This window comes from Aquarana catesbeiana, linkage group LG07 (assembly GCF_042186555.1).
Source record: "Aquarana catesbeiana isolate 2022-GZ linkage group LG07, ASM4218655v1, whole genome shotgun sequence".
Lineage (NCBI taxonomy): Eukaryota > Metazoa > Chordata > Amphibia > Anura > Ranidae > Aquarana > Aquarana catesbeiana.
In genome coordinates, this window is record NC_133330.1 from 189,844,666 (window position 1) to 189,859,045 (window position 14,380).

Genomic DNA, 14,380 nt, shown 5'->3' on the forward strand with positions numbered 1-14,380 from the left:
TTCCTGCCAAACTTTTGAATACGCTGTCCATGTTCCAGCGCTGAGAGATTGCCTGATCAATCCAGCGGCGACTCTAGAGCAAGTTTCCATAAACTTGGCGGACATGGCTCCCCTCGGAGTTCCGCCTCCGGTGCCAGCGAACGAACCTCTTCCCACTGGAAACGAGATAAAGCATCCGCTAACTTGTTATCCACCCCGGAAATGTGCACTGCATATATAAAAATATTCAACCTTAGACAGCACAGTACCAAATGCCTCAACAATCTTATCACAGGTGGGGAGGAAGCTGTAATGTTATTAATCGCCCATACTACACCCATGTTGTCACAATTGAATCTAACTTTTTTGTTCCGCAATACCTCCCCCCCAAATTTCCACTGACAAAACAATGGGAAACAGTTCCAACAAAACCAAATTCTTCAAGAACCCAGCCTCCCTCCAAACCTCCGGCCATGGTTCAGCACTCCATCGCCCTTGGCAGTAAGCACCAAAGCCCACCGAACCAGCCGCGTCTGTGAACAAGACCAAATCAGCATTGCTGACTGGCCCTGTTTGCTACACTGAACAACCATTGTAAGATTCCAGAAATACATCCCAAATCTTCAAGTCATCCCGAAGCTCTTTGTTCAGCCGCACAAAGTGATTGGGTACCCGTACCCCCAATGTCGCTGCTGACAGCCGTCTGCAAAAAATGCGACCCATCGGAATAATCCTGCAAGCAAAATTCAATTTACCTAACAAGGATTGCAGCTCCTTCAATCGAAGCTTATTCCGAACACGCGCCATACTCACCTCCCTCCTGAGGGCCACCAATTTGTCCTCCGGCAACCTACACTCCATAGCCACAGAATCAATCGTGATGCCCAGAAAAAACAACTCTGAAGTAGGTCCCTCCGTTTTATCAGCCGCCAACGGAATACCGAACCGCTCAGCCAGGTGTTGAACTGTGCCTAGCAACACCCCGCAACAACGGGACTCCGGAGGGCCGATACATAAGAAGTCAACCAAATAGTGGATGACGGAGTTAACCACAGCAACTTCCCTAACTGCCCACTCAAAAACGAACTAAATGCCTCAAACAGGGCACAAGAAATAGAACAGCCCATTGGGAGGCAACGATCTATAAAGTAAGACCCCTGCCAACAACATCCTAACAAATGACAACTTTGGGGATGAACTGGTAGCAATCTGAAAGCAGATTCCACGTCAGTTTTCGCCATGAGGGCCCCTTTTCCATACTTCCTAACCCACGTGATAGCCGAGTCGAATGATGTAAAGGTAACCGCACAAACCTGCGGATCGATACCATCATTCACGGAACTACCTTTGGGATAAGACAGATGATGAATCATCCGAAACTGCTCTGGCTCCTTCTTCGGAACCACACCTAACGGTGAAACTATCAAGTCTGGCACTGGCGGGGCGGGAAATGGACCAGACATCCGACCTAATGCCACCTCCTTCCCCAGTTTTGCCGACACCACCTCATGATGTAGAAGTGCTGACTTCAAATTTCCCGACACAGGAGGAACTTCCCGCACCGTACTCGGAATTCTAAAACCTTCCCTAAATCCAGCTTCCAACAAACTAGCCACTGCCCTATCCAGATACCTACTTAGAATAGGTAGCATCCTTTCCAGTCTCACCGGCGTCATCCCTTTTTCCAGCGACATCCCCAGACCTCCCTTTTCCTTGCCTAATTCAACGCACGAGGGGGTGTGTACCCCTGCACCCCGAGCATTCGTGTTTGTAGCGACACGAGCTGCCAAACCGGCACGTTCCTTCATTAAACTGCCAGCAAACCCCTTTTTTCCTAAGGGCCGGCGATCCTGCGGAGGAAGCACCACCGCCACCCCCTGGAAAAAACAGACTTGCAGCCCTGGATGAAGTCATCAACTTCATCCACAGGCTGATATCTTTATGGTCCCACCTAATAGACGGACAAATGGCCTTCCTCTGACGAAATTGTTCGTCATATCGAAGCCACGCTAAACCACCGTATACCCTGTGTGCCTCACTGATGGCTTCAAGATAGCAAAATAAAGCCGAGCAATTCTCGGGGGCTTTCTCCCCAATCACGCTCGCAAATATCGCAAACGCTTGCAACCAATTTGCAAGCGTCCGCGGAATAAGCCTGTATCTCCTCTTTTCTTCTTCCTCCTTCTTACTTTCATCTGGCTTTACCCGATCTAGGTTAAACTTCTCTAACGGGAGCAGGGAAAATATTTCCACAAATTTGTCTTTCCATATTTTTTCCTTCACCTCCTGTTTCAAATGAGCCCCCAAAGGTCCCTCGAAGCATACATAAACTTCACATCAGCCAATCGCACCTTTTCTGCGTCCTTGTCTTTCTGCACCACTGCCGCTGCCGAGCCCGCGACGTCCTTCTCCGTCTGAATCCCCGCCCCCACAACTGCCTTCTGCACAGGGGGAGCCACTATGCCCGTCAATTCACTGGCCCCTGAGATCGGTGCCACCCATGGCCTAACCGGTGCCGAAGCTTGCGATGCACCGCCTTCAAAAGGGCGAAGTAATTCCCTCAAAGAATCCCAAAGCCCCTTTTCCTTGCTGCCCCCAGCAGAACCCTGTACCTCACTAACCCCTGTACCACCACTCACATCAGACATGACAGACAAAACAGAAGAAGACAAATGCACAGCTTGCTTACCAGGCTGCGTTGGGCGAGCAGACCCTCCAGCCGCCGGTCCCGTCACCACCGCCGCCTCCTGGGGCTCCTCAGTTAGCTCACCCTCTTCACTGCTGCTCTCTGCTGCCACTGCTTGGACCTGCGACCGACTCCGCTCCACTTCTGCTCTCTCCATCGCACCTGAGCCTGGATGAGTGACTGGCGGTGTTAAGCTAACTTCCCCCCAAGGGCTCCGACCTCCGCTGCTGTGTCCATCTTCGATGACATCATCAAGCTGCGCCGCCGACACGGCCAGCGCACAGGCATCTCTCCGGCCAACCCTCCCAGGTCCTGACAGGGACCTGGAGGCGGGGCCTCCCGACTGATGCTGGGGGACTGTAGCATGGCTTCCCCTTCTAGGAACGATGGCGCCCCCTCCCGGCAAGCTGCCGGCCGCAAACGAGGCATGGCCGGTGTCCGATGCCACCGTTCTCCCTCACTGGGCCACCACTCCGACCGGAGCATCGCCAGAAGTGGCAGCCGAATGCACCTGTGCTCGGACGTCGACGGAGGGGACCGGCATAGGAGCCCGGTGAGTGTCTCTCCCTCTCGGACTTTGCCGTGGACGGGGATTCCTTCCAGGCCCCCTGCCCGCTGACGAGGGGGTCTGCTTAGCAGGGGGGCCTGAAGGGGCCCAACTGGGACTCCCAAGCCGCGTTGAGTCCGGGTGTGTTATCTGGGCTAAGGCGCTCAGGAGGCCTGGACCTCCTAGCCCGTGTGGGAGCAGGCCCCGGTGTAGAGGGGCCCTGCGACACCCCCTGCAGTGATGCAGCAATCTGGCTCTGCAGCCAGTCAGTGCCATGGATCTCTGCTGCAGCCCCAAGCTGTCCTAAAAGCTGGTCTAAACCACTCATCTCTGTCTTCCTCTGCAGCCCTGAACTTCTCACCTGCCTTCTTCCTCCAACTGCTGACCTCAGGTCTCAAACCCCTCGTGGACTTCACCTACCACTCCTCCCCCACTGACTTATACACCAATCCTGGTAAGTCTAATACTTTCTTTGTAACCCCACCTACTTTACTTAACCCTTTTCCTTCTGTAAGTTACTTACACCCTGTCATGTATGTCCTACATTTGCAATTCTGGCTACGTACATGTCTGGAGAGGAGCTAAAGAGCATATATATACCTATATGATAGACGCGTCAAGCGTTTGAGTGTTAATTCATTCCAATAGCCAGAATAAATACATTTTCTGGTGACTGGAATCCATTAACATTCAAATGCTTGACGTGCCTAAATGTGTGTGTAATACATGGCTTTAGGCTCGCACTAAGTATAGCGATCTCCCCCACTAGGCTGTTGTGTTCTGATAAGGGGGCGCCCAAAGCCCCCCCCCCCACACGCAACAACACTCCGATCAGCTCTCTCTTTGGCTGAGAGCACTAATCGGGAGTCGATTGGCTGCTGGGTTTTCCAGCATGCATGTAAGACAGAAGCAGGATAAATGGCTGGTTTCTGTCGGACAGACTGACATACACACAGGCCGAATGTCAGCTGGTTTCTTTCAAATCGGCAGCTGTCTACCGACATTTTCCCCGTGTATCACGCTTTACAATCGGGTGAGCCCAAAATTTCAGCAAAAGTAATTTTGCCATGAAATTGATGATTTTGTGTTCACCTAAATTTGGAGTTAATTGTCCTTTAACTTGGCCTTGCAGCACTGCAAGGAGAAAATATTTTTTAAAAAGCCCGCAAATTGAAGCTATGCACACTAAATGATCAGTCCCCAACAGTTTAAGGCCCTATTCACGTATTGTATAGTGGGAACAAGCTTTCTGGTTATGGGACTTTCAGGCTGAGTTAACACCTATTCGAATTGGATACGGGTTTCCCCCGCATCCAATTGACATTTCAGGAGCTTGTGACCGGCTCTCTTTGGAGCTGGTTCTTACATCTCTGGAGGGGCTCTGGTGCGAATTGCACAGGAGCCCTGTGCGTCTTTTGGTCCATTTCAGGTAAAAATTCAGCCCAAAATTTGGGCTGAAATCAGGCATGAAATGGTGAATGGAGACGCACCGGACTCTTGTTGTGAGCTGCTGTGATCTCCAGTGTGAACCTAGCCTCAAAGAGCGATTGTTACGTGATTCTGCGTGTCACATAGGGCCAGCCTAGTTCCTGCTCCTTTTCAGGTGATATGCATCACACAATTTTTAAAGGGACAGATTGGCGCAATTACCACACAACAATTGCGGCAGAATCTTCTCACTTTTGGGGTCCCATTGAAGGATAATGGCACCCAAATAAGAGTTGCCATTCTGGCTGCAGTTGCAAATTGCGAAGTGTGAATGGGGCCTTAGAGATGCCTGGATGTTGTAAACACACAGTCATTGTTCCCCAAACACAAAGATGTATTAATTAAAATACAAAAATAAATAAGTAAATATACGTTTCCTTTTTTTGCCTTTTGAATATTTTTAATAGGAAAAATATACTACAAATATTTTTTTTGTAAAATAGACATTAACTTTAGCATGTGCAAGACATGCCTTAAAAACTAGCAGTTCTTGTATGAACATCAAGAATGATGTAAAGAATGACCTTTAGACCAAAGTACAGTTTGCTGTAATGGAGAATAGATTTGACTGTTACTGCAAACCTTTAGATAGTTTAAGTACTGTATATGTGAACCCTCACCTTGCAAAACAACCTATTCTGTTTAAAATAGAAATGAAAGGCAATATATTTATGTATACATACAGTATGAACACATTAATACATTTTTCTCTTTTATTAAGTGATCACATAACCTCTCTTCTCAGCTGCATAAGGAGCTCAGAGAACTGGGCTGGGGGGGGGGGGGGCGACTGCAGAACACTGGTCTTCCCATGCGTGTCAGCAGAAGCCTGATCATTGGAGCAAAGCAATCTGAGTTCTCAGAATAGCATAGCATATAGAACTGACCATGCTGTGCTCTCATGCTTAGTGTGGTCAGTTTTTAATAGGAAAGCAAAGGGACTGTCAGGAACACCTGGAATATCATACAAAGGAAGCAATACAAAGAACAGGATATTTTTTCATACAAGTACATGGTACAGCAGACACATATCAGAAATGTGAAATATTGTGTTTAAATACAGCTTGCATAAATGTTTACATAATAGGACAATTATTTTGGTTTATTGTATTCTTCTAAAACTAAATGTAGGTTATTTATTTTCTACAGGCAAAACATGTTCTCGCCCTAATCCTCAAAATGCATATATCGATTATTTGTCAAGTTACCATTTTCCAATGACTCCGGGTTTTTATAGTTGGTTTTATTATAACTGTTATTCTGGGTTTCTATCCGACAAGAAATATCACTATGGAACAACATCTTGTACAAAAACTGGATGGAATCCTGAGCCAAAGTGTTATAGTAAGTAAACTCTAATACTAATGCAGACATTGTATGTTTTTCATCAGTGCAGTCAGACATTATATTAACAGGCTTCACCTTTTGAAAATGTTTGTAGTGGTGATGTAGTTAGGTGCCCCATTAAGGTTGTGTTACTGGGAGAAATAATGTTATGGGCCATGCTGAAATCATTTTGAGGATCTCAGAGCAGTCGTCGATGTCATCCCTGTGTATGGAAATCTCTCTGGCGATGGTTTTGTAACTCTGTCTAAAGAAACCATACTCCTGCATGACCAACAGAATGATGGCAGTGAGCAGTGGCGGCAGGTGCTGGAAATTCTTTTTTTTTTAATGAGGGGGAGGGGGGGGTGGCAAACTAACCTGCCCCCCCCCCCCCCCCCCCCCACTCACAGTGCCACCCCAATGCTCATACTAAATAATTTTGATTTCCTGTCAGAATTGCATGTGCTCCTTACCGGGACTTTTATGAGTATTATACTTGCTTTTTAAGTTTTATTATGTCTGAATAAACAATACTGCACTACAGGTGGTCTGGTGCTTTTCTCCTCCCCTCCCTGCATTCTGTTATCTAGTACTGCCTGTGGACTCCCTGCAGCTGATATTCTTGTCTTACTATGCCTTGTTCTTCACGGCATATCTATGTACAGCTGGCCATCTTAGCAAGAAAGGCCTTCTTTACTTATCTCAGAGCTGCCTCCCTGGGAGCTGATGGAGAAATAATTGGGCAATAGCGAGGAAGTTTCAGAAAGCAAAGATCCACAGAATGAATGAAACAGAAGCAGGAAGATGCTTGTCTGCAGGTCCTCAGGTACAGATTTCTCTCCAGCAAGGAGAACAGGCAGCAGCACAGTGAGGACATCAAGTCTCAATCCAAACCTCATGAAACTAGCAGTTAGAGGCTCAGTGCCATACTCACATTGCAGACATACAGCTATAAGGCTTTATATATAGGATGTATACTGCTATTTTAAGGAGGGATTCAAGACAAAGGGTACATTTTCAGGATACTACTTGGCCACAAATAACTTTTCTTGGTCATACAGTACAGGACACAAAATGTTTGGGCTGAGTATAGACCAGGGTTTCCAAACGTCTGTAAATTCACAGTTTGTAAAAACTGTCCACTTTTTGCTGCCTCCTGAGCCAATGAGAAGGCACTGTAAACCGTCCTCCTCCTCGGCCTGGCACATTTGACTTGGAGCAGGAGGTGTCGGATGCAGTCAGCCAGAGGGACAGAAGAGGACACAGAACATGCATTGGAGGATCGAGATCAAGGACTTTTTTCATTGATTTTTATCTTTATTTTTCCATTAGTTTGACTTGTTTCATTTATATGATTTAAATTTGTTCACCTCACATTATTATTTGGCTTACACCACATGACACGGATATTGATTGTTAAAGAGGCAGTGCACTTTATTTATGCTTGTACTGTATGTACATTGTAGATTTTGCCAGTATCCCGTGCTGGGACTTTACTGCAAGATACTGTATATTGTCAACTTGTTCCTTTTGGTGTCTGCTCCTTGTACATCTGCCACTCAACACAGCTAAACAGAAACATCTACTAATATTTACATACTATACAAATATGAACAACAGCCGTGTGGGGAATTCCTAGCATGGAACATAGTGCATCATTCAGAGCGATCTTAGGTGAAGGTCTGCTAACATTATACCCCTCAATCAGACTGGATACCTGCAGACCTCAATCTGCTGGATACCTCTCCCTGGAATTCCAGAAGTACAAATTGACTCGCACACAAGATGAAATCAAAATGTACTTGTTTATTATGGCCAATCGGCCATTGTTTTAAAAGGAATAAAAGAGGATGGGTTACAATACATTCAGGACTTGATTACAGAAAAATAGAATAACAATTCTAATAGGTGTTTTTCTCCATATAATGTGCAATCTCATCATATTTTCTGTGAGAGGCATATGTCAAAATGTCAAGGGAGTCCCGGAGTAAGGAGAAGAAAGGGATGGACGGAGGGGTGGCATGACAATGTGGACAGCCTCATTCATGCATTAGTATAGGAAGTTGTCCCCTTTAAGGAAAGGGGGGTGGTCAGAGCAGGGAGGCACGCGTGGTTAGGAAGAGCAGGAGAGGGTGAAGTGGTGTCAGTCTGTGAGCGGTGGAGAGAGAGATTCACACGCTCTCCATATCAGAGACAGCAATGGCAGCAATAAACCAAGTGATAGCCCAGCTAAGAGCGGCTGCAGCTTCACAAGGAACGGGCTGGCTGCAGGCACAGGTGGCGGCCATAATCGTGGAATGGAGAGCGTGGTCGGTGGTCCAGGCCGCCGGATCGCTTAAGCCCTGACACCTCTCCTGGTGGTCAGAGGCAACAGGGGCCAGTCAGAGACCTTCCACCCCCCCATCACACAGCACCCCCAGGGATCTGGGAGTGGAGACAGCAGGAGGACACAGTGCAGAGGCAGGAGTTCAACGGTAGAGGAGCCCAGCACATCACATGGCTCCGCCACCCCCTGCTCATTGCAGATGCCAGGAGCATGCAGCCAGGGCTACACGAGAGGGACAGAGCAGCCAGTCGGCCCAGCGAGGGAGAGCCGTGCCTCAGGATGCTGGCCAGGCTGCCGGGGCGGCTAGCAGACCCGTGGTGACCAGAGGGAGGACCATGCAGAGCACTGTGACAGTCGTGGGCGATGGCGGAGGATGAGCAACAGATACCCGGGCCAGGGGACGGATCAGAAGTCCAGCGATGCGAGCGGGTCTGGCGTGTCAGGACGGAGAGAAGGAAGGGAATAGCAACGCAGACCCTCGGCAACCAGAGCAGGACCATCTGGGGTGCAGTCAGTGGTCGTTTGGCCGGATGAGTGCAGCGACAAATTGGAAGGTGAACTGTCCGGGTTGGAAGGGGACGAGGACCAGGGACATCCGTCAGTGGGGGATTCCGGAATGGCGGCTGGTGGGCCCAGTCCGGGGCAGCCCGGTGAGTGTATTTCTTCTTTATCTGTCTCTCCTTTACTAAAAGATTTGTTGGGTCAGGGTAGTAAGCAGGGGTCCCCGGTAATGGAAGGGGGGCAGGAGGTGACAGGCCCCTCACGGAACAGCCTAGGGACATGGGACACAATACTTACAGGGCAGGCCTTCAGGATCTACTGACGGGCTTGTGTGACTTAGTGCAGCGCTTTGAGCCAGGCACAGGGTCCAGTTTGTCGCTGGCGCAGGTGTGGGCCCCGCCACAAGGTAAGGCTCGGGCTGCAATGGTCACACCACTGTCAACAGTCACGGCCAGGGTTGTAGGAGATTCACTTGTTATGGTGGTGGGTGGAGTTACAGAGGTAGTCGTGTCTCCTGAAGTACCGGTCAACGTTCCGGCTCCGGACAGCCAGGAAAAGGCAGGAGAGAAACAGATTCAGTTAGGTTGGTGGACTCCGCAAAAAGCGAGGTTTGTCTGTTTTGAGGGCCCCCAGGGTGCCCATCTTAAAACTGACATAAAAGAAAAAATTTGGAAAGGGGAGTATGTGGAGATCTTCACATTATTGCCGCTGGAGAAATTCAATCTGGATAGCTTGAAGCCTGAGGAAAGCAAGAAGGAGGATGAGGAAAAATGCAGATATCGGTTAATTCCTCAACTTTTTCAAACTGGTGGCAAGCGTTCGCCATCTTGGCAAGTGTGGGTGGAAAGAATGCTTCCTTTCCTCAGTAGGTACCCCAACCAGAAGGCAGCACAGTTATTAGAATCGGGATTCGCTAGGGGTTTCAAAATACCATGCTCTTTGGCAACCGTCTCACCCATAGCAAAGAACTTACATTTGGCCCTGCTGCATCAGTCAGTGGTCTTGGAAAAACTTGGGAAGGAGGTCAAGCTGGGGCGCATGTCTGGCCCTTTTAGTACAATTCCTCTTCCAGATCTGGTGGTCTCTCCATTGGGTGTAGTTCCCAAAAAAGAGCCAAACAAGTTCAGATTGATTCACTAAGGGTGGGTCGGTCAATAATTAGATTGCTCATGAGGCGTGTGCAGTGATGTACACTTTTGATGCAGCGGTATCATGGGTTCGACGTTATGGGCAAGGGTCACTGATAGCGAAAGTGGATATCGATTCGGCCTTTCGGCTTTTACTGGTTCATCCAGTTTTCGACTGCTAGGATGCACATGGAATGGGGCATACTACGCAAGTTGCAGTTGTGACAGTTACAATCTTTATTGGGAAAGTTAAATTTTGCTTGCCGAATAATTCCCATGGGTAGGGTTTTTTGTCGCCAGCTGTCTGCAGCAACCGCTGGAGTCAAGGCGCCGACGCATTTTGTGGGTCTCAACAGGGAACACAGAGAAGACTTGCGGGTGTGGCATGAATTCCTGGAGTTGTTCAATGCGCACACTCTATGGATGTCTGGACCCATCAGCAATTGTAAATAGGAGTTTTTCACGGATGCTGCGGGCTCCACAGGCTATGGGGCCGTTTTTCGGGAAAAATGGAGCGCAGCACGGTGGCCTCCAGCGTGGAGGGAGGCTGGTTTCTTGAAGAACCTAGTCCGCCTGGAACTGTTTCCGATTGTAGTAGCATTGGAAATATGGGGGGAATCCTTCCGCAACTTGAAAGTGCTTCTCAATTGTGACAACCTTTGGGTCGTCCAGGTGGTTAACCGCTTGTCGGCGACGTCCATGCCAGTGGTCAGGTTGCTGCGCCATTTGGTACTGCGCTGTTTGCAATTGAATGCCTTCATTTACACTGTACACTTACTGGGGGTTGACAACACTGTGGCTGACGCTTTGTCTCATTTTCAGTGGGACAGGTCCCGGGAGTTGGCACCTGACGAGGAGCAGCTCGGGGTCACCTGTCCTGACTGGATGTGAGACATTGCCTTGAAAACGCAACACTGTGGGTTCAACGCTCCATGAGTACGTCTGCTTGGAATGCCTACTCGAAGGTATGGCAGGAATGGTTGGCATGCTTGCATAGGCTTGAGATTGCCCCCGATGGTCAAGAGGTGAACCACGCAGTCCTTTATTTTATTAACATGGGACTAGAGAAGGGTATCTCGGCAGCTGTCATTGATTGTAAATTGGCAGGTTTGGCCTTTCTTTTCAAGTTGCAAGGGCAACAGGATTATATGAAAGATTTCTGTGTGAAACAAGCAGTAAAGGGGTACAGGAGGGCGCATAAGAAGAGGGAAGGGCAACGCCCAGTTTCGTTTGACATGTTACAAGTTTTATTTTCGTGTTTAGGCAGGGTTTGCAGCTTAGAGTATGAATGTACTCTTTTCCGTGCGGCCTTCGCATTGGCTTTCGTTGGGGCGTTACGGATAAGTGAGCTAGTCAGCCCTTCAAAACGGGAAAAAGGGAGGCTGCTGGTACATGAGGTCGATTATTTGGGGGACTCGGTTGCACTGTGGGTACGACGTTCAAAAACGGATCAGACCAGTAAGGGCATGCAACTTGAAGTTTTCTGAATCCCAGAGTCACCCATTTGTCCGGTAAGAGTGGTGGAGTCTTTCCGGGACATGCGTCCTGAGTTTGAAGGCTCGTTTCTTATACATAGGGACGGGTCATCCTTGTCAAGGTTCCAGTTCATTGCCGTATTTAGAAAGTGTTTGACTGTGGCCGGCCACGACCCAAAAAGTTACGCTTCCCATTCTTTCCGCATGGGGCGGCCACGGAGGCCTCTAGGGCGGGTCTTAGTTATGAAGCAGTCAAGCGCATCGGGCGGTGGGACTCGGAGAGATTTAAGCTTTATATTAGCCCACATTTGATTCAGAATTAGGTCTAACATGGTTTTTTCGGGCTGTCATTATATTGCAGTTTCGTGGGGGGAGCTTATTGTTTTGTGTTGTCATTTTCTTGTTTACAGAGGGAGAGGTTGGCCTAGAGTGGATCATAGGTCACTCCTATGTATACTGGGGGCCAGACGAGCTGATGTTCGGCCAAACGGTAGGCAGTTGGGCATCCCCAGACAGGAAGCTCAGGTCCGATGGATCGGGGTTCCGGGTATGCTGTGGAACAGGGTACTTACAGAGGTACACAGGTTCTCCCGTTTTTAGACAGGGCACCAGACATTTTGGTGCTACATGTGGAGGGGAATAACATGGGAGCCAGGTCTATGAGGGATCTCATATGGGACGTAAAATAAGATTTTTTACGTTTGGCTTTTCCCGGGATGATCATAGTTTGGTCAGATAGGGTGGGCAGGGCGTCCCGACGATGGGCTTGGTCAGCAAAAAAGGTGAACAGGGCCCGTGTAAAAGTCAACAAGGAAGTGGGCAGGTTCATAATCAGGAATGGAGGAGTGGCCATATGTCACCGGTAGCTGGAGGTGGATACTTGGAGGTATCCTAGGAGTGACGGGGTAGACCTTAATGACGTGTGAACCGACCTTTGGGCGCTGGGTTTGCAGGAAGGCATACAGCGAGCTTGAAGGTGTGGAGGTGCACGCAGTGGCAGTGTTGGGTCTTTGGAGGAGGAGAAAATGGCTGTTATATACATATAACATGTTTGGGACCCATCTGTGGTATGGGGTTCTCAGGTACCTACCGATTAACGAGGGGTTAACCAGGAAGGGTTAAAAGGTAGGACACTGCGAATGGTTGAGTACCGTCTCGGAGTCAGGGACTTGCGACTGGAGGCCTAAAGTTTAAAAGAGTTGGTCGCATTGACCAGGTTGTGTGTCGTTGCCCTCGAAGACCCCAAAAAAGGATATATTTTAAAAGTCGGTTAACGGTTATTTAAAAGCTATTTAAAAGTTATTTATTATATTTATGATAATTGTTAATAAAAGGCCGTCAGACTATTTACTCCAAAAACCTTGTCATGTCACTTGTGGTGGATTTGAGAGGTTTTAGAGTATGTATAACAGGTTGGTAAGAGACACTGGGTTATGTCCTGCATATGTCATGGCAAAGTGTTCCAGAACAATACAATCATTACAGCCATTCTAATCTTATTAGTCAAAACATATCTAACAAGAAAACACATTCTAAGTCAATCTCGGATAATAGGAATATAATAAATAACATGGAATTTTACAGAACAGACAGTAGAAATGAACCCTTCATGCATTTTGGCACATTTGTAGTGCGTTTTGTTGCGTGACAAAACACGCATCTGCTAACCGTGATTGGGGTGCCATTAACAATTAGGCTTCATTTACATCTGCGTGCAACCCACACCAAAAACACATGCTTTGCCACGCATTTAAGAAATGGATTGCAAACGCACATCACGCTTGTATCGCCACACGCTACGTGTTTCTGAAATGTGTACAAAGTGTGCATTTTTTGTGCGGGTTGTCACGCATTTGGAAACGCACAGATGCAAACTTAATGCAAGCGTGACACCTGTTGCTGTGCTTTTTCGAAACACTCAGCAAAGTGTGCTTTTTCTTGTGGGTTTGCATATGTTCAAAAAGGTGCAGATGCAAACAAATGGTAACTGGGACACGCGTTTTTGAACCATATGGCAAAGCGAGCATTTTAAAAAAACAGGGCAAAATGCATGTTTTCTGTGCGGGTTGCCGCATGTTTGGAAACATGGAGATGCAAACGCGGCTTAAATGACAACCAGGGGCGGACTGATAACTCATGGGGCCCCCGGGCAATAGGAGATTATGGGGCCCCCAGGCAATCAGAGATTATGGGGCCACACAGTATACACACACACAGTATACAATCACACAGTATACACATACATATACACACAGTATACACAGACAGATGTAAAAAAAACACAGATTTATACATACTGTCCCTTGTTTTAGTGAGGCTGGCAACCCTGATGGGGCCCCCTAGTGGCCCAGGGCCCTCGGGCAGTGCCCGAGTGGCTAAATGGTCAGTCCACCCCTGATGACAACTCAAGTGTGACATGCATTTTTGCGCCTTTTCAGAATGCACAGCAAAGTGCATATTTTCTGTGTGAGTTGCCGAGTGTTCTGAAATGCACAGATGTGCATGCAGCCTAAACAATGCAACCCCGATGCATGTTTTTTGAAAGACGCAGCAAAGCACATGTTTTCTGTGTGAGTTGTGCTTTCAGAAATATGCAGCTGCGAATGCATGTGAATGCTTGTGTTACCATTTAGGCAGCGTTTGCATCTACACGTTTCTGAAAGCAAAACTTGCACAATATCGCTTTGCTGTGCGTTTTGAAAAGCAGAAAGCATGTGTTTTCCATGCAGGTTGCCTCACATTCGGAAATGTGTAGATGCTAATGTAGCCTAAATGGTAACGCAAGTGTGACGCACATTCTCACGCATTTTCAAAAGCACATGGCAAGCGTACATTTTCTTTTGGGTTTCCATGCGTTCCGAAATGTGCAGATGAGAACACAAGTGTGATGCACATTGCTGCATGTTTTTGAAATGCATGGCAAAG

The 14,380-nt window shown here is 48.0% G+C and overlaps 1 protein-coding gene across 5 annotated transcripts in view; it reads left to right on the top strand.

Annotated features, from left to right (window-relative positions):
* The window catches only part of LOC141103386 (coagulation factor XIII B chain-like), a 1,015,098-nt gene that overhangs the window by 322,236 nt on the left and 678,482 nt on the right, over nt 1-14,380 (top strand). For 4 of the 5 annotated variants that reach the window (XM_073592904.1, XM_073592906.1, XM_073592905.1 and 1 more), the window contains exon 5: nt 5,850-6,044. The exons of the other annotated variant lie outside the window; for it this stretch is intronic. In XM_073592904.1, coding sequence (XP_073449005.1) covers nt 5,850-6,044 — 195 coding nt within the window. The remainder of the gene's footprint in view (nt 1-5,849; nt 6,045-14,380) is intronic. 5 annotated transcript variants of the gene reach the window in all.